The sequence below is a fragment of the Mytilus trossulus genome, chromosome 6 (genome assembly GCF_036588685.1).
Source record: "Mytilus trossulus isolate FHL-02 chromosome 6, PNRI_Mtr1.1.1.hap1, whole genome shotgun sequence".
In the NCBI taxonomy this organism is placed as follows: domain Eukaryota; kingdom Metazoa; phylum Mollusca; class Bivalvia; order Mytilida; family Mytilidae; genus Mytilus; species Mytilus trossulus.
The window spans coordinates 45,845,875-45,867,746 of record NC_086378.1 but is presented as its reverse complement, the minus strand read 5'-3'; the positions used below and the strand labels follow the sequence as shown (position 1 = coordinate 45,867,746).

The 21,872-nt window shown below is 36.3% G+C and overlaps 2 protein-coding genes across 2 annotated transcripts; both read left to right on the top strand.

Moving 5' to 3' along the window:
- Positions 1 to 5,717: 5,717 nt before the first annotated feature.
- LOC134722743 (uncharacterized) lies at positions 5,718 to 19,805 on the top strand. Its single transcript, XM_063586366.1, has 4 exons — positions 5,718 to 5,760; positions 7,472 to 7,516; positions 9,464 to 9,623; positions 18,165 to 19,805. The coding sequence occupies exons 1-4, from the start codon at positions 5,718 to 5,720 to the stop codon at positions 18,412 to 18,414; spliced, it is 498 nt and encodes a 165-aa protein (XP_063442436.1). The 3' UTR covers positions 18,415 to 19,805.
- On the top strand, positions 18,436 to 19,518 carry LOC134722742 (L-gulono-1,4-lactone dehydrogenase-like). Its single transcript, XM_063586365.1, has one exon. The coding sequence runs from the start codon at positions 18,436 to 18,438 to the stop codon at positions 19,516 to 19,518; it is 1,083 nt and encodes a 360-aa protein (XP_063442435.1).
- Positions 19,806 to 21,872: the final 2,067 nt, after the last annotated feature.

The following is a 21,872-nucleotide window of genomic DNA, read 5'->3' as shown; positions in this document are numbered from 1 at the left end:
AAAAGTGTCCTGTACCAAGTCAGGAAGATGGTCATTGTTATAATATTGTTCGTTTCTCTTTGTGTTGCATTTTAACGTTGAGTCGTTTGTGTTTTCTCTTATTTTTGAGATATTGAGATAAGACGTGGCACGGTACTTGTCTATCCCAAATTCATGTATTTGATTTTCATGTTACATTTGTTATTCTCGTGGTGTTTTGTCTGATGATTGGTCTGTTTCTGTGTGTGTTGCGTTTCGGTGTTGTGTCGTTGTTCTCCTCTTATATTTAATGCGTTTCGCTCGGTTTTGGTTTGTTACCCCGATTTTGTTTTTTGTCCATGGATTTATGAGTTTTGAACAGCGGTATACTACTGTTGCCTTTATTTGTTCTTGTTTTATTTTTATTTTAGAAATTAGCGTAAATTGTCTTTATATCATATTTGTATATGACATTAAAAAAGTCATATAAAAAAGCGTCAAGTGAACACCAATGACGGACTGTTTAGTGAGTAATCTTTAAAATATGAGAGAAATTAATCAGAAAAAAAAATTAATAAAAAAATATCTAAAAATAAATGCTACGGCTAATACTCTGTTGAAAAATATTATGATTTGCAATAATATTTAAATGCGATTATGCATGCAGTTTTTTGCCCGGGTTTTCCAAGAAAAACGACCAGCGAGTAGTTGACAACAGCTTTAATAAACAATGATTTTCGAAATTGAATATACAATTACTCATGAAATAATGAAGGTCAAGTTTGATAATGACGATTTGATTTTTCTTCTGCTATTTAGGAGTTATGATTCTCGATAGTTTGGAAAAATGCACTTTAAGTCGTTTCGGTTATTTACAAATAACTTCTAGTTTACTGTTTATCATTTAGCACATATGATAATTGATAGTTTGGGATTAAGGTACAGTTACACCTGTAAGAGCCAAATATAAGAATACATCCATTGCATTCCTACTAGCTGACCTCCATGGTTCATTAATAATAACCTTCAAAATACATGAAACCTGTTTGCTGTCAGTCTGACAGCTGCTTTCTTGTATCTATTTTTTTTCATTTCACAGGGTTGTGAACTCTAAAATGTTTGACTTCAAACGGAAAATAAAATGACTCAGAGATTGAAAGCTTGCTCTATAGAATAAGCACGCATGGCCTAGCAATAGAAAACTTCCGAGTTCGATGCATTTCCGTCAAAATCTCTGGTTTTAGTGAACGCCATTTGTGCGTTTAGGGGCGACATCACATTCCAATGTTGAGCGAGTGGTTGGAAAACTATAATTCTTTATTGTAAAATTTATTGGGGAAATTGAATTCTCAAAATTGAAAATCATTAGGGAATTAAGTTTCTACAGAACAACCGTTATTTCTAGTTTATTATGCACCATGACGATCACTAACACGCTTGATTAACGTAAATAGTGCAGGGATACAGGCGACCATCTCTATCTGGAAAATGACGTCATAAAGGCGCGTATAAATGACGAGTTTTTACCGGTGACGGATGAACTCGAAAGTGGTCTATTGAAACAAAACATCAATCAAAGTATATTACAGATTAAAAACAAAATCATAATTCCAAAATTTTCTTAGCGAGTCGAACCTATCGTATATCAATCTGTTCGGAATGAAAAGATGGCGATCCATGACTATAAGATTGCAATTAAGATTTCGTCAGAACCATAATCGTTACTTTGAATAAACAACAACACTGTTTTGTTAGCCACATGGGAAAAGAATGATGGCTGATTTTGAATTATTTCCCATTGTCATATCGGGGCCTTTTATAGCTGATTATGCGGTATTGGCGTTTCTCATTATTGAAGGCCGTATGGTGACCTATAGTTGTTAATGTCTGTGTCATGTTGGTCTCTTGTGGACAGTTGTCACTTGTCATTGGCAATCATACCACATCTTCTTTTTTATAGTTAAAACTAAATCATTTATAAGTTAAACATAGAAAAATACATTCAATGAAATCTACAACTTTGCTACAGACAATGAATGAAAACTTAACAGAACAATTCTAATTAAGTTTATCTCAAAATAAACTAACTTTCGTCGAACTATCAGTCTTGATAGCGAACATAGAAAAAATATAGAACTATCTCATGATTGATAAGCATAGAATATATTGTACCAATCTATGGTACTTTGTTCTTATGTGCTATCTAAAAAAATGCAAATGCAAATAAAAAAATGTTATTTGTGAATCATGTTCCGCAACGTTGCTTATACATTCCAGAAATTGATATTTATAGGTGAATGTGCATTATATATTCACAGAACACATTTGTTTTTTGGACAAAAACAGCGTATCCTTATTTCATAAAGGTAAGATTTTGAAAGCATCCCATGTTTTATTATTATATCATGTATTTTTCAAATAAAAGAAGAATCGAAATCTATATTAAATAGCAATAAAATGTTACGTATGTATTTTAGGTCAATAAATAAAAATAGACCATAAATATAAAGTTTTAAAATATTATTGGTTTTAATAACTTATTATTTTCAAACATGTAACGCAGTGTTGCCCAAATAGAATTGCCAAGCGCCCATCTGTCTCGTCTTTCCCGATTAAATACAAAATTTTATCATATGTTTAGAACAAAACTCATTAGTTCAATTTCGAAAATTAATACCAAACAAAAATTGTAATAGGAGTTATACTTCTTGGCAATACAAATTATATTGGAAAAAGTAAAAACACAAAAATACTAAACTCCGAGGAAAATTCAAAAAGGAAAATCAAAAATCAAAAGGTAAAATCAAGAGTCCAAACACATCAAACGAATGGATAATATCTGTCATATTCCTGACTTGGTACAGACATTTTCTAATGTAGAAAATGGTGGATTGAACCTGGTTTTATAGCTAGCCAAACCTCTCACCTGTATGACAGTTGCATCAAATTCCATAACATTGTCAACGATGCATGAACAAACCAAACATACTCAAAGGGTAAAAATGTCAAAAATAGGGGTACAGCAGTCAATATTCTATTATCATCTTAATATAAGTGCATTATCATAATCTATAACCTTTATTTCTCTCAGAAATTTTGTTAAAAGAAAGGCGAAAGATACCAACCGGACATTCAGACTCATAAAAAAAAATAAACTGAAAACCTTGTGGCTAAAAAGAAAAAGACAAACAGAATAACAACAGTACGCCAAACGCAACATATAAATTGGATGACTAAGAAACACGAACCCAAACCAAAAGCTCTGAGTGATCTCACGTATGATCTCACGTACTCTAGAAGGATAGTGGATCCTGCTCCTTACATGTATTTACATCATATCAAATATTTATTTCAATGTACAACAAATGTCTGTATCAGCAATGTCTCTGACGAGTTCAAAAATCAGTGTCCCTCAATTTTTATTCTCAGTTGCACGGTTCTATTAGAAAATTCATTACAAGTATATGGAGAATTGCGTTGCGGGCACTGTCAGAACTTCAATTCTTGTAGGATATGTTACCTGACTTAATTCATTCTATTTTATTTTAAAAAAAAATATTTTCATTTTTTATTGAAATCTGTACATTTGTTAGTTACTGTAATGAAAACATCGAATACCGGTACCTTATCCCGGCCTTGTTAATGTTAGCAATATATCATGTAAATATATATGTTTTAGTATTTGTTAGTTCATTTTACAAAAAATATATATATTTCAGGTGTAGTTAGAATATCATAACACATGATTCATTCTAGTTAGCTTGCCCAGATGAGATAAAATGAAATAAAGCAATAGTTAATCCGATATTCGTTCGGATATCATTATACCAGTACTAACTGAATAAAGACAAACAATTTATTAAGTCTTCAAACTTTTGTCAGATTTGTTAATCTCATTCACATTTTTCTTATAAATTAAGTTCATAAATTCGATTTGAATTATCATGCATTTTAATAGTACATTTTTTTTGGAGACGTTAGACCTTCATTGTGTTTTAAAGTACGTTATGTCTATTCGATCACCTATTCTAAGAATCTATTTTAACTTTTAAATGTTAAACTTCCTAGAATTTAAGTGTTATTAGTTTACAGTTAAATATATACATGTACAAACACACACAAAATTGAATACGCAAATATTATTATGTCATTGCCATGAATGCAAGATTTAATTCGGTCTTTCAACTGAAACGGAAAGTTTGAATTGCACATTATGAAATCCTCAAATAAAGATAAAAACTGCATTGAGAATAATATACTCCTCTGGTACGCAAAACTTTTTTTGTTTTTGTTTTTAAATGACGAAAAGCAAATTTATTGTGTAACGGCTTCTTTATAAAGCTTCACAGATAAGGCAAAACAAACAATGTCAAACAATTAATTTCATATTCAATCTACAACAGTGAACCGACATAGGGATACAGTTTTGTATAACCCATAGTTAAGTATCCTGTGATTGTCGTTAATGTCGCGAATTTTATAATGACAAATCATTTGTTAATTTAGGTGTGTCTGCACAAATATTAATAGTTAAACTATGTGTGTTCACTCACCTGCAATTGATAGGAATCCCATAAATACATAATGCAAATATTTCTGTTATTTGATTACCGTATTTCAGTAACGCAATTCAGTAGATTTGTGTCACAGGTTAGACTGTTTTACACAAAATGAGTCAACAATAAGCAGAGAACAAGATATTACGAGTGTAAACAATAGAGCCGTTTTAGAAAAAAAAATTTGGTACCTCAGAATGTTTTTATTCTAAATGTTTGCAATAAAAAGCTACAGCTGAAAAAGAATCTTTACTACAAAATACCAGGCTTATAACTTGATACGACAGACGCGCTTTTTTTCAATAAAAAGCTCACCAGTGGCGCTGATAGAATCTTGCAAGAGGAAAATCACGTAGCCAAGTCCAGTTTGAATCTGGACGTTAAATCGGATTCCTTGCGTATGATGAGTCCCATAGTCAAGGGTCATTGAAGCATTTCTCTTAGATGTTCGCCGGCGTCCTGTTGCACATATAACAGTAATGTAAATGAAACAGTTTTACTAACTATAAAGTCAAATAACTTGATATGTTTTTTTTTTTAAAGTGATATCTTGTAAAACAAAAAGGTACGGTGACCCGCTAAAGAATCGAAACGCATTCCCATGCCTTAAAGTAATCATATCAAAAGGTGTCCAGCATAAATACTACTAACGTTATATTATTAGTTACACATTGTTCAATTGCCCTAATACGAGAATTTATCGGGTCAATACAATTCATATCGGATTAGACTTCGCCTCAATGAATTTTATTGACCTGATACATTCCGTTCTGAGCCAATTGAACACTAAAAAGCCCCAGTCCCACAAGGCCACGATCGCACCACGCTCACTGCGATCTTAAATTAATTCAGATCGTGGTGAGATTGTGATATGTGTTTTCACGATGATACTACGTCCTCATTACGCTTCTTCAACGATCCCGCTACGATTAAACCACGTTCTCACCCCGCTTTTCTACGAATATCATGATCTTACTTCGCTCATCACATTCTCATTATCATCATACCACGAGTTATCTGATTGCAACACGACCTTACACGTTTCTACTGCGATTATAGCACGTTCCAACCACGTTATTACTACGTTCATACCGCAATCTTACTACGTTCTCCGCAATAACGTCAACATCGTGTTTCATATCAACAGTGTTCCCTTCCTTCTTTTTCTGATGAATACGTAGATTTCTAATAAACAACACAGTCATGCCACCGAAATCTACCAGATCACATGAGCGTGGTGGTAGGGGTAGATTTAAAAGTAGAGGGATCACTGATAGTAACAAATCCTGATGCAGCAGACCAACCCAACCTGAATCCCAACCTTTTGCTGGTCAATCACGCTCAAATGACGATTTTTAGCAGGGATGGCACAGATGTGTCAAGCATGGCTTAATCGTTAGAGAAATAGGACAAGAGATAAAAATTACATACAGACAAACAAAACCTGAAGAGCTTTTATATATTCTATGTGAAAATGACAATGATCATGATGGGCGTAGTATGAACGTAGTCAGGTCGTAAGAATAAACTCATCATAGATACCAGGACTAAAGTATATACGCCAGACGCGCGTTTGGTCTACAAAAGACTCATCAGTGACGCTCGAATCCAAAAAAGTTAAAAAAGCCAATTAAAGTAAAAAGTTGAAGATCATTGAGGACCAAAATTCCTAAAAGTTTTTGCCAAATCAAGCGAAAGTAATCTATGCCTGAGGTAGAAAAGCCTTAGTATTTCAAAAATTTAAAATTTTGTAAACAGTTAATTTATAAATATAACCATATCAATGATAAGTCATGTCAGCATACAGAGTGCTGACTACTGGGCTGGTGATATCCTCGGGGAAATATATCTCCACCAGCAGTGGCATCGTAGTAGTAGCGTCTGAACCAGTGACAACTATACAACAGATTAATTCATCGGGTCATCATAAGTAATGGTGAAAGAAGGCTGTGTACATTCTGTATATATAATTCGCCTAGACATCAGCCCAACAATGTTAGATCGCAAATTTATAGTACTTCCCGCACAATATATATCAAAACATTTTCACATTATTAATTTATGTTCTAAAAAAGATACTTTATGAGCATTCGTTGAAGACATTTATTTAAAACAAGCGATAGGAATGTTTTTTTTCCACTCGACTCGTATTTATAGATTATTGATCGGTTACTAGTCAACCCAAAAGTGACTTAAAGGAAATCTCTCTCCAACAGTACACAGGGATGCCCTCACGGTCATTTGAGGACGAATAAAGTTGAAGAGCATTTCGGATCCAATGTTTTGTCACACAGATCTATGGTCACCTATTTCGATTTCTAGGGTTGAAAATTCTTCGTATTTTCAAATATAAGTTTTTGTAAAAGGTTTATTTATGATAATGGCCATATCAATTAGCATAATTGTTAAGAACTAAATATGTTACACCTGCGTTGATACTTTCCGAATGTTTGTTCAGTTTTAACTACTAATTTTTGTTTTAAATATTCATGCTATTGAGATGGAAATCTTAAAAGCCACTCAATGTAATAGAAGAATCGGAAGCTAGAGATACCGTATAGCGAGTTATTTTCGCGGGTGAAAAATTTCGCGATTTTCATTGAATAAGGTATACGAAATATTTTGGCGGTTATTATTTTGGCGGTTTCGAAACTTTTATCAATACTTTGCATGTACACTTTTAAATTGGCGGAATTTATTTTGGCGATTTTGTTCTATCCGCGAAAATAAGCAAAAATTTACACCCCGCGAAAATAACCCGCTATACGGTATCTGTTTTCAATAGGTTAAAACGTCCTCAGTTAAACTTTAACAACCATTAATTTGTCTGATATATGAAATATTTGCTGTTTTAATTACGTAAAAATGTATAAATTTATCAGTTTTCCCTTTTTATTTCGGAAGTTGTACTTTTGACAAATTGTTTTACTATTACGTCAACATTTTATGTATTACAGATGGTGAGGAAGCTCCAGTCCAGCCAGTTCCTCTACGAATACCAGGTAAGTTTGTAGATATAAAAGTACTAGACATGCTAGATGAATAACTATTGTTGACAATTGAGAGATGAGAGTCTATAGTTGAGACATTTAAATAAGGGACCATCTCAAAAAAATAAAATAATTATTATTGATTTCCACGTTACAATAACAACTTTTATCATTGCTAGTTAAGCGCGTATCCAGCCAATTTGATAAGGAGAATCCATAACTTGGAACACCATGAAACGATCACATAATTAAATATTTTTTTAAAAATGGACAAAGGGGAGTTCATACTCTTAAAATATCCCCCATCCAGGGTCCGCAAATGCTACCTCACTCAATGAAAATGTTTTGCATTTCACAGAACAAACTCATAGTACATATTATGAATTTGAAGGTCTGTATGATATCTGTATATTTTTTATGACATAGCGATTTATTAACAAAAACAAACGAGTCATATACTAGTATATTTTGTTTATTTTAATTGGAATCAGAACCAGATTCTGAATCAATGCCAAAAGCCGTCAAAATCTTTAGCACTTGCTTCCTTATGAATCGGTCAAAAGCCAACTGGTCTTTCGGGACAAGTTCATAGTGATTGACTTTTTTCCCTTTGCCTTTTTCTTATCAGTTTTTTTTTTCGTAGAGGGTGGTAGATCATCATCTTCTGAGGTTGAAAATGCAGAAGCTCTGTCACGATGATCATTTGTACTGAAAGAAGTGGATGGGCGATTTATTAATAAATTGTCTCCCATAAATCGACTTGTGATGGTTATCTTGTGGCTAAAAACATATCCGTGTTCTCGATTTGTCTTTGTTATTTGATGTTTCTTCATTTACTGTGTCACATATTATTGCTGGTTTTGTACCGTTGTGATGGGAGATATTATTTTTGGATTGACCGTCGAATAACGAGTGGTTGTCCTTTCAAGGCGGATGGTCAGGACTATCCAACGCAGTCGCTGCACTAGATGATACATCTCGTACAATTTATCGCCCGCAAACCGAGTTAACAGTTTTATTCCGAACACAAACATATGCACTGTATGCACACCCAGTTTTGATTGACAACCAAAATAACAAACGGCTAGTACGCATCAGTGTCCTTGGCCACCTAAATGATGCTAAACAATTCAACTCGATGCCAGATATAGGATGACTACAACTTGATTTCCCAGAGAACCTTCCTAATTTTGCGGATAAAATATATGCTAACCGCTAGCCATTAATGAGGGTTTACAAAAGACATCAATTGCGACATAAAACATGAAGAGACCATGCTAAATGCAAGAAACTAAATCGTCGCATCGGAGAAAACCGAGTTAATGTCGAACATTCGCACACTCAAATGTTATAAAGTACTTAGAACAATGTGGCGTCATCCGCGCTGGAGATAACTCAGATTGTTAAATTTTGTTCTGGTTTGGTAGAAAGAGGGCACACTTTAATTGACTGAAAATAATAAAATCCCTACATTAAAATGTTTCATTTGGGTTAACTAAATACTAAATATGCATAACCATACATTTTTTGTCATACTATATTTGTACCAATATCTTTTTTATACTAAATATGTCTTACCATAGCTTTTTTCATATTACATATTAAATAGGTAGTTTTATCTTCATCCTTGTTCAGTGAATTAAAAATTATATTCCACATGGTTTGATCAGAAATTATTCTTGATGTTAAATAAAAACGGATAACAGCAATCATGGAACAATACCACACAGCAAAAGACCACACCAACCACTTATAACCCACTCCTTCGACATACATTTAAACATTTATAGACATTTTAAAACACAAAAAAAACATGTTTCTATTTGTTATCTTCTTGCATGTATTCTTGCATTTATAAAGGTCTGATTATTTGAGCTTTTAAAATAGATTTATTTAACCTTTCTTTCTGACTTTACTTTTTATTTGATTTATAAATATACAACATTTATTTTGAAACAGAACCTCTGGTAGAACGTTTGAAGCCAACGAGTTTAGTTGGACTGATACAAAATATTACAGATGCTGCACAAGGAGAAAATACTATTAAAGCAGTTGGAACAAAACATTCTGTAGAATGGACAGACATCGGACATATTGATGGAATTCAAATAGACATGAGGTATGCATACACAATATTTTAGATTTAAGAGAGGAAATTTAGTATATACGCCAGACGCGCGTTTCGTCATCAGTGACGCTCGAATCCGAAAAAGTAAAAAATGCCAAATAAAGGCATGATTAAAAATTTGGTGACTATGTTTAACGCATCTAACCCATCGAACTAGAGATATAGGTTACAACAAATACAGTTAAGTAAGCCTCATATCATCACTGACATCTAGAAATTGACAATGAGGGTCGGTTGAAAACTATTTTTTCGACAAAAGAGATGATTTTAACTTTCCAATTGCGAACTTTTCCTTCTTAAGTGGCACCATACCAGCAGCACCTGTATATGGGGTATATGTCTCCCAATAGATACGATATTCCCGTGCTTGTATTTCCTATCACGATTTTCTTGAAAGAGGGTTGCTGCTCACAAGAAAGCTATTAAACCAAGATTTCCAAATGGTGAAGTTGAAATCATCCCTTTGTTATAGTTATCAAAGGTACCAGGATTATAATTTACAACGCCAAACGCGTAAATTTTGCTGACATAATCACGAGTTGGTTGACCGTTATTGAATAACCGTTTCATAGATGATATCGTATATGTTCCTTACGTTGTAACTACAATCCCCTTCCTTTTCATGAATGTGAGTAGTAGTGATGGTGAACTTTTATGCACCCCAAAAACGCGTGGCGGCTGTGGCGCACCCAAATATGGTCAAACCCCGCCTCCGTTAGTGACGCCACGGGTGAAAGGTCAATGATCCACGCCTAGGGACGCTGGAAGTCCTAATAAGGCCATGACGCTCGTAACCTATGTCTCATACCATGCCAGCTTACCAAATTTGGTGACGTGCCATGATTCATACCAGGAATGATTAGATCTTCCGGGACGCGAACCCTATGACTAAGGGACCGTGATGAATCATTAAGGATGGGATATATCCTTATTTGGTCATGTCATGTCATGTATTCACTAATCAAAATCCATCAAAATGTGTATACAACACTTAGTTTTCTGAGCTTCGCATCATTCACAAGTCAGTACAGATGGAGAGCGCACGTTGTAACTTAGAGTTAGGAAACAAAGAGATTTGTACAAGCTACTGAATGGAACGACGAAATTCGAATAGACGTGAGAGAGTGGGAGCTCAAGGACGAAAAGTTAATCCCAACGAAAAAGGGGATCAGCCTTCCACTGCACAGATGGAAGCTACTGGTGGACAATTTCGAGTTTTTGGACCAGGCCCTAGCGGAGAAGAGGGTGTACCAATCTCATCTGGGGGGCAATGTCTACGCATCCGTGCAGATCAAAAGCGTTTGCTTGGACCTTCGTCAACACTGGCTACCCCCCAACAACACGGAAGTCGTCCCCATCAAGAAGGGAATTTGTCTACGGCCCGCAGAATACGAAAAGCTAAAAGACGTGGCGAGCGTGATTGGCGATTTCGTCCCGGCATTATGTGCCATCGTCCCTTGTCCATACAGTTCGGACCATCAAAACCAACTGGGATTTTTGACATGTTCAGAGTGCAATCCAAACCACTTCACGGAATGGTGAATGAAAGTGACAATGATAAGGAGATAGGATAACTATTTGTTTATGTTATATATATAATTATATATTGGTTTTATTAAATATGTCCATTTTGAATTCGATTTGCCCTGTTTCTTTCACGAATTCTCAAGAATTTTTTTTACCGTTTGCACATTTTACTAGTGTTGTCAAATCGTACACTTTTGCCTAACCGGTTAATCGGATAATCGTTCGACCGGTTAACCGGTTAACCGGTAGTTTTAGTTGGTGTTTGAAAGCCTTATCAATAGTACCCTACAGATAGATATAAGATGTTGTATGAGTGTCAATTTGACAACCTTTCATCCAATTCATTAATTTACGCTTTTAGAATTTAAGTTTGTCCTTTGGTACTATAAGGCTTGTCTGTGGCGATTCCTGGCGAAGTTTGACTTTTAATAATCAACTACACCGTATCAACTATAGAGTTTGTACCAATTTCAGATTAAACGATAAAAAAAACTTTTTGATCTCGTAAAATTGAATATGTCTGAAACTGATAATTCTTCCCTTTTGAATTGTTGTCTCTGAAAATAGTGTGGAATGTTTCAATTTGAATGATTAATTATAATTAAGAAGATGTGGTATGATTGACACAAAGACAATTCTTCACAAGAGATCAAAATGACACAGAAATTAACATCTATAGGTCACTGTGCAGCCTGTTTCTTTACTTTGTTTGCATGTTACGCGTACTATCACGTATACATTGCTTACATTCACATTGGTTTGCATTTCACAATTTTTGAATTAGTATTTCGGTGACAAGTAAGACTAAGCCTTGCACGACGGAGGTTGCACATTTCGATGTAGGTTTACATAATATTAGATCAGAAACGAAATAATGAATTAAATCGTAAAATTTAATCGGACTACTGATTTAGAGTTACTGTTAAAAAAACATGTATACTAATGATGTTTCTTTAAGATTCTGCCCCGAGCTGATAGACATGTTCTAATTAGTTATATATGTTTATAGGATTAACAATAGCAATCAATATACTGGACAATTGATAAATAATAATGAAATACTTTTGTTGTATAATTTTACCATTAAGGTTTAATATTTATTATGTACATAAACATATTCTTTTAAGTGATTATCGTCTCTCATAAATCTGTACAGATTGGCTTATGTATACAAAATGTATCATTTATAAATGTATTGTGTAATTTTATACATAAGGTGAGACGTAAATAAAATATTGAATTGAAATGAATTGAATTGAATTTCTGTCAAATTAATTACCACGACTAAAAATCTTCGACCAAACATAACTTTTAATAATTTTATCTCAAATTTATATGAAATCTATCAAAATTGGAAAAAAGTCCGGTTAACCGGTTAGCGTTTTTGGTATTCGGTATTCGGTCGTTCGACCGGTTAACCGGTTAACCGGTTAATCGTTGACAACACTACATTTTACAAAGGAGAATTTGAATGGAAATTCAAGAAGTATTTTTTCCGATCTCATTCGGCTATAATATATTTTTAATTTAAATAGTCAGAAAAAGTACTTTTCGAATTTTCAATCATGTGTTTGACCTCAGATGACCTGATACACACGAAACCTCGGTGCGACTCATTACAAAAAAAAACTTTACATCAGCTCCTTATACGGTAAACAGACTTCCGCTATGACACACAGAATACCCTTAGTATGACTCATTGCAAGGAATTTGCACCAGCTCCTTTCACTATGACTCATTTCGTCCATTTTATATTATCAAATGAAAATAAATGAATTATACTATTTTAACAAATGAAAATGCAGGTGACAATATCACAAGAGTACATATAAGCAGTAAATGATCAATATCTTCATTTTCACGATGGAGTTTCAATGCGATGTGTGTAACAAAACCTTTTCAAGACAATCCGACCTAAATAGACATAAATTATCCGTTCATGGATCTAGTTGCTTCTCCTGTGCTAAATGTGAAAAAACTTTTAACAGAAAGGATGCTTTCCTACGACACCAGAACACCTGTTCATTAAAATGTAAATATTGCGAAACAAACTTTCAAAATAAAACAGACTTAGTCCTGCATGAACAATGTCAACACCAGGGCAATAATTGCAAATGCGGTGGGGCGGTGGTGGCTGTGGGGCAGCGGCGGTATTGTTCAAAACTTTATAAGAAGGGGAGAACACGGGCTTCATCTAATCATGGACGAGTTTTATTTATTCGTCAATAGCGGAGACTCGCTCGATCTCTTTCCCGAGAATAGGGGAGGTCAGTTCTCAGTACGTTTACCTCGATCACACTTAACGAATGGCACGTGGGAGTGTGCGCTATTGGAAATGACGTTCGTGTCTACTTTCAAAATATTCACGCGCAGGGTCTACCTATGTTCCGACGTGGTGAGGGAAGAATCGTACGTCAGAGACACGGATCTACCACTACTTCAATCCGTAGCAGTACGACGGGACGAGACGATGGAAGTCGTCTTCGAGAGACCACTCTACCGCACGACGAGGGGAGGCGAGGTGACACTATTGGAAACCACCGTCAGAGACGATAGATTACGAGTGTGCCGATTCAAGGACGATCACGTATTCTGCTTGCTGCATTTTAGAAAAAAAGTTATAAGAGGATAGCGGATTCGATATCGAAGCATAAACATGGAATGTCCTACCTGCCATAGACGGTTTTCCAGGAGAGATGTCATGTTGAGACATTATCGCAATCAACATGGAAGTGGGGATCCGCCGCCGCCGCCGCCCGTGCCTGCGATGGAAGAACAGCCGCCGCCGCCAATGCCTGCGGTGGAAGAACAGCCGCCGCCGCCCGTGCCTGCGGTGGAAGAACAGCCGCCGTCCGGTCCGTTCCTGTTTCGACACCCGTTTACCATGATCGTTTCGGGTCCGACGTCTTGCGGCAAGACCCATTTCGTGGCGAAAGTCCTCCGAGAAGCGGAAGCGATGTGCGAACCGGCGCCGCAGAGAATCGTCTGGCTGTACAAGAGGTGGCAACCCCTCTACGACGTCGTACGAGAAGTCGTGCACCCGCCGGTGGAGTTTGTGAGAGGCATCCCCGCCGACCTGGAGAGCGACGACTTCTTCGATCCGAGAGTGCGCAACGTGGTGGTCCTGGATGATCTGATGACCCTCGCCAGCAAAGACACCCGCATCAACGATCTCTTCACCGAAGGAAGTCACCATCGAAATCTTTCCGTGATCGCCATCTACCAGAACCTGTATTTTGGAAAGGACCCTACCCAGAGAAGAAACTGTCATTACATGGTCCTCTTTGACAATCCGATCGATCGACAGCCCGTGGCCACCCTGGCACGACAGATGTACCCGGGTCGATCCGAACATTTCCTACGACAATTCGACGAGGCCACGAGAAGACGACACGGTTATCTCCTCGTCGACGTCAAACCAGAGACCCCCGAGACGGAGAGACTGCGCACGAACGTCCTGGCGGGGGCGGGAGAGGAGGAGGAGACGACCCAAACGGAAGAAACGACCACGAACGATCTGATCGCCTGCGAAAAATGCGGACTGGTCTTTGTACACCGCCGCGGACTGGAGGAGCATGCGTGTAGCAGGGAGGAGGAAAGGATCTCCAAGGCGAGGAGGCTCGACAGCAGCGAGGATACCTCCGAATACGACACGGACGAAGACATACTGCCCATGAGCGACGCAGAACTAGAAGAAGCGTTGGGAGGGTTACCGGTGGACGTACGTTGTGCCGAAGAGTTACCCGCAGACATCTCGCACCGACCGATGACCTATGTCGTCAACACGGATACCTGCGATGGACCGGGGAAGCATTGGGTGGCGTTTCACTTTCCATCCACGGGACCGGCAGAATTCTTCGATTCACTCGAACGTTCTCCGGAGTATTACCATCTTCGCTTCAGGAACGTGCTCATCGCCAATGGACCTCAATACAGATTCAGTACGACTCAAGTGCAACCGGGATCATCCGATACGTGCGGACTCTATTGTGTACATTTCGTGAAGATGAGATATAGAAACATTAGCATGGAAGACATTGTGAAAGATTTTTCCCCTAGTGACTTGATGAGTAACGACGACAAACTGCTTGCATTGTACGAATGAATGTAATAAATATATATGAAACTGACATCTGCGTTGGTATTTTTTTTCTATTTGCCCCGAACACGATACGATTAATCGGTGATTGACGTTCACACCTTGAAGAGTTGCCTCCCTTTTTTGTACCAGAGTTCTTCGATATGAACATGTGACCTTGCCTCGAACGTTGAATTGTCACTCCAAGAGAGAGATATATATACAGAGTTGCTTCCCTTGTTTTGTACCAGAGTTAACGTTCCTCGATACGATCACGTGACCTGTTGTCCATATATGGACATGTGTTTTATTTTGATGTTTGAGTGAAAATAAGGTGTTTACCAAATTTGGTCATAATTTCCATATATGGTCATAGGGTATCTGGTCGGTTTCCATATATGATCGTGTATTTTATTTTGATTTTTGAGTGAAAATAAGTTTTTTACCAAATTTGGTCATGATTTCCATATATGGTCATAGGTTGTTTTGTCGATTTCCATATATGATCATGTATATTTTTTCGATTTTTGAGTGAAAATAAGTTGTTTTACCAAATTTGGTCTTGATTTCCATATATGGTCATAGGTTGTTTTGTCGATTTCCATATATGGTCGTGTATGTTTATTTCGAGTGAAAATACGGTTTTTACCAAATTTGGTCATAATTTCCATATATGGTCATAGGGTATTGTGGTCGTTTTCCATATATGGGAATCATCATATGGTGGTCCAAGAGTCGTAATCTGACATCAGGTGCTTCCGTTTTGATATATAGCCCTTCATACTAGAATTGGCAAAGATCTACGTGAGTTCTACTGTTCATATGACGTCAGCGCCTTAGCGCCTTGCGTTTTTGTGATTGCATAAAACATCATCACGAACAGAAAAAAATACTTCTCGAATTTTCATACGTATATCGTGGTATTGTCATGTAGTGAGTCATGTCCTGATCTTGCATCCTGATGATTCATGGTCGCATGGTATGAGTCATAGGTTACGAGCGTCATGGCCTTATTAGGACTTCCGGCGTCCCTACGCGTGATTCATTGTTTAACCCGTGACGTTACTTCCGGAGGCGGGGTTTGACCATATTTGGGTGCACCACAGCCGCCACGCGTTTTTGGGGTGCATAAAAGATCACCATCACTACTACTAATGTGACCTACCAAATTAGACTATCAACTGGATTTGGTATAAGATGAGAAACACGACGGGTTCCACAGGTGTATCAGGGTCTGCTTCCCCTTCCGGAGCACCCATAGTTTTTGGTGGGATTCGTGGTGTTTATTCTTTAGTTTTCTATGCTGTGTCATGTATACGGTTGTCTGTACGTAGCCATGGCATTGCCAGTTTATTTTTGATTCAAGAGTTTGACTGACCCTTTGGTATCTTTCGTCCCTTTTCGTCACATTTGAATAATTTATGCGGGAAGAGACTGCAGAGGGTAAAAAAGAAATATTACTGCCTAATACCACGGCATAGGGGGGTGTACTGTTTCAACCCTGGTCTGTCCGTCAATCCATTAGCCCGAATATTTGTCCGTCTGTCCGTCTGTCAAATGAAAAAAAAACGTTTTCTAAAAATGTCCTGGATGTCAGAAAAATGGCAATTGTTATATTATAGTTCGTTACTGTGTGTTACATTTAATTCTTGTGTTTGTGTTATGTCCTAGTTATCCCCTTATATTTGATTTGGTTTCCTCAGACTTAGTCTGTAACGCGGATTTGATTTTTGTCTCAATTTATGAATTTCGAACAGCAGTTTACTACTGTGGTCTGTATTTTGCATTTTACTCAAGAACTCCAAACAAGACCAAACTGAAATTTGTTGTATTATATTCTGTCAGCATTTTTCGCCGTATGACGCGTTAATATAATGGTTCATCAATTTCCTGTTTACCGAATACTTTTAAATTCTTAACACAATGGTCCTACATACCTGTCACATTTTTTTAGTTTTTTAGGGAATTATGAATAATATAGGCATAAAATTTAATTTCATGTTATACTGTGTGATACAGAAGTCAGCACTTTTTGTGCTGACATGAATTATCGTTGATATGGTTATGCTTATAAATTAACTGTTTACAAAATTTAGATTTTTTGAAAAACTAACGCTTTTCTACCGCAGGCATATATTACCTTAGCTGTATTTGGAAAAAACGTTTAGGAATTTTGTTCTTTAATACTCTTCAACTTCGTATTTTATTTGGCCCTTTGAACTTTTTTGGATTCGAGCGTCACTGATGAGTCTTTTGTAGACGAATCGCGCGTCTAGTGTATATGCAAACGTAAGTCTTGGTATCTATAATCAGTTTATTTAAATGTATTTATTTATCGAGGTCATGGCCACTTTGGCCAATTCCTGACCGGTTCAAGTCAAAGGTTTTGAATTTAAATTTACTGAAATTTAGCAGGTTATTCAAGATCAAGTGTTTTTTGTTCATGTTGAAATTTGAGTTTCAAAAAACTGTTAAACCTGTGAAAATTGCAAGTTAAAAACAAATTTCGTTATTCAAAAAAATAGAATTCCAACATTGTTTGATACCGCTAAATATATTTTATGATTCATTTCCGATAATTGTTTAAATGATCAACATATCAACGTAAATTTGTACAAACACAAACCAGTACGATGAATTATACATGTTCTCCGAGTAAATTTTTTTTGTTCTTCACTCACGTTTATACAACAAAACAACTGATATATGAAAATGAGCAGATGCGGTATGATTACAAATGAAAAGACTATCTATAAGAAAACTGTCTAAACTGAGGGAAAGGATGCACAACAAGTAAATACGTAGCATTCGAAAAGAAATGCGGAAAATGAGAACAATTTAAAAAACTATGTATGTTGACTAAATAAATAATTTTAACGTGTCACATTTTTACGGTAGTAAAGGAATATTGTACTTTTTAATTTCAGTGAATTGAATGATGTCATTCATATCAACAGAAACGTACTGAATGCTGTCAATCAGGAAATGTTAGATAACAGGATGATCTGCTGTTTTGAAGCAGGAGCCACTATAGCACATGTTCAAGAATACCTCTGGCCTCTTGGGTTTAGAACAACAAGGAATCCCGAGAGGTACAGGGTTCTCCCAAATCAAACGGGTTGTACTAATTTATCTTTGAGTGGCACCGTCGCGACTGGAGCACATGGGAATGGTTAAACGAAGCCTATTATAGCAGATATGGTCCTGTCGTTCCTTTTATTAACGGTGAACGCGAATGGTGATGTTGTACAGAATCAAATTGAACCAGCAGATGGTATCACCGATCCACAGGCATTTGAAGCAATTTACCCAGACAAAAATCTTATTCAGGATGATAATATTTTCCATGCAGCACTTGTTAATATTGGTGGGATGGGAACTGTTTATTCTTACACTTTTCGTACTGTAAACGCGTTCTTTCTTACAGAAAACCGTACATTTGTCACTTGGGAAGAAGCACAAGATCAAATCCTAGCACTGTATAACCGAAACATAATCGAACAAGGACCGGTTGAGGGAAACTTGCACAGTTTTGAAATATTTGTAAATCCGTATCCCATGGAACCTCAAGGTCAAGTCGGTGTCGTTATATGTACCTTGGAATATTCAAATGGTCCACCAAAAGGCGAAAGACCAGACTGGCATATCATTCCTCATGAATGGGTACGAAATGGTTTTGTTTGGGCTTGCAATAAATTTCAAGAAGTTGTCCCTGTTCTCTTGAATCTTCTAATGTTGGCTACGACAACAGATCAGCCTGTGACAATGAATGCTGTTGAAGCTTTGGATCCATTATCTGGTTTAGCAGTGTCTGGTGAGGTTACCGTAAGCGAGTGTGCTATGCAAACACAAAACGCTGAGGATGTCATACAAAAGATACAAGCTTTGATAGATCAATATCAACAAATACAAGGAGAAAACGAAAATCAATTTGCAACTACTCCTTTTGCTGTGAGGTTCTCTAGCCCGACGAATGCATACATGGCTATGCAATACAATCACCAGTCAATGATGATTATCAGCAATATATTGGTTGGAACACCAAATGCAGATAATACTCTACAGCAGTTTAGAGATTTGATGCGAATCGAATTCAGTGGCCGACCTCACTGGGGTATGGTTCAAAACTTAGACGCAAACGAGGTTGGACAGATTTATCCAGCCAATAACGGTGTTGATCCTGTTGATGTATTTAGAAATGTAATGCAGCAACTTGATCCTGACGGGATTTTCAGGAATCAATTTATCAACAGAGTTTTTTTCCCAGGGCAGAATCAATAGAATTCTGCAATCTTGCAGAAGTTTAACATTTATTATTGCGCGGAATTGTCATAAATATTATTTTGTTTCTAATAACACTTAATCATTGGACATAATATTCTTAGGACTTTTCATTCAAAATACTTTTAACACTCAGAACTACTCTGATATATTTTATTAGGATACGCTGTTATTAATATCGTCTAAACAACAAGCGACGATTTACATTCTCTTCATTATGACTTTGTATTATACTAAATAACCTTTAATATTTTACACTTAACTTATTTAAACGCTTTCAGTTACAGACTAAGTTTTGCTCGTACTAGATGTTGTTATAATTTATTTTGTTTCATATGAGTAATATTAATGATTTCTAATTACGTTGTTTTTTTATTATTTTAATCCGATGCCCACGAAGATGTATTATAATAACTATAACACACCCGCGAAATCGCGGGTATATACAGCCTGTAAAGTGTTGTATGATGATTTTTTGTAAAAGATATTATGACTGGATAATTTCATATAAGGTATCAAAAGCCCTCTCCCCTTTTTCCAAAGTCCTTAATGTATTTCCTTTCTGTTAAATTCAATTATTTTTCGTGTTTCTGGCCTTATACCACAATTATTATTCCCTTTTGCTACATTTTTAACATGCCAATGGTAGGATTTGAATATCGTATGAATGACTAAAAGAGGGACGAAAGATACCAAAGGAACAGTCAAACTCATAAATCTAAAACAAACTGACAACGCCATGGCTAAAAATGAAAAAGACAAACAGAAAAACAATAGTACATATGACACAACATAGAAATCTAAAGAACAAACAACACGAACCCAAACAAAAACAAGGAGTGATCTCAGGTGCTCCGGAAGGGTAAGCAGACCTGCTCCACAAGTGGCACCCGTCGTGTAGCTTTTTTTATTACAAATCCGGTAAATAGTCTAATTTGGTAGGTCACATTCATGAAAGGGAAGGGGATTGTAGTTACGACGTAAGGAAAATATTCGATATCATTTGTGAAACGGTTATTCCATTACGGTCAACCAACTCGTGATGTCGTCCGTAAAATTTATGAACGGATGATTTCAACTTCAACATTTGGAACTCTTGGTTTAATAGCTTACTTGTGAGCAGTAACCCTCTTTCAAGAAAGTCATAATAGGAAATGCAAGCACGGGAATATCGTATCAATTGGGAGATATATACCCCGTACCCCGACTAAGACTCGCTTAAGGGGTGGACTGAGGGGCCCTGATCCTGAAATCCCGGGCTTGAAAACATGAAATCACGAGGTGCATATTTTAATGAAATTCTTATCCCGACATCCCGAAATTAAAAAAAAAATGCTCCTGCAACCCATAAAGATCAACCCCGAAATCCCGAGCTTAAAAACACCCAACCCCGACGTCCCAAATAAGTCATGTCTCCCTCTAATTTCTACCCTACTTTCTTTTTGACCAAATCACTACTTTCACTTTCAACAATATTTTTTATGCCCCATTTATTGGAATTATGTTTTTTGGTCTGCTCGTCCGTTCGTTCGTTCGTCTGTCCGTCTGTCCCGCTTCATGCTAAAGTTTTTGTCAAGGTAGTTTTTGATGAAGTTGAAGTCCAACCAACTCGAAACTGAGTAAATATGTTTCCTATGATACCGGTATGATCTTTCTCATTTTAATTCCAAGTTAGAGATTTTATCCTTTTTCACGGTCCACTCAATATAGTAAATGATAGTGCCGATGTGGCATCCGTATATTATGGACACATTCGTGTTTCCACATGTTTACTTATTGCAATATTCATGCAACTGGTACGACCCTATAGATAGTAAATATTTTCCGGGGAAAAGTAGACAGAATACAGAGAGTCTCTGTATATTATAGTAGTATAATCGTAGTTTACAGGTGGATAAACGCGAAAACATAAATTGTCTCTAAGAAGGTATAATAGTTGTGGTTCTTGCGATCTAAAAACCATGATATGGAGAACGCTCTGGTAGGCTTATTTATTTTTTCATTTTTGTAATCTATCAATTGTAATGTTTTGACGTATGTTTATGGCACTATTCCGCAATATGTCTTTAGTTTAGATTCTGTATTGCTTGGCTACCAACTGTATATACACATGGAAAAAAGTATTGCAACAGCTTGATTTTTTAAAACTTGACAAATCAGTCTCTTATTTGGGATAGAATATGATGAAATATTTATAAATAGTATTGAAACGTAGTTAATGATAAAATTGGCTTTAAAACGAACAAAAAATGTATGAAAACAAAATATTCTATCTGACCAAAATTTTTATAAAAAAATGAAGTGTTTTTTGTCCAAAAAAAAAGCATTTTAAATTTTTACTCTATTCGAACTTT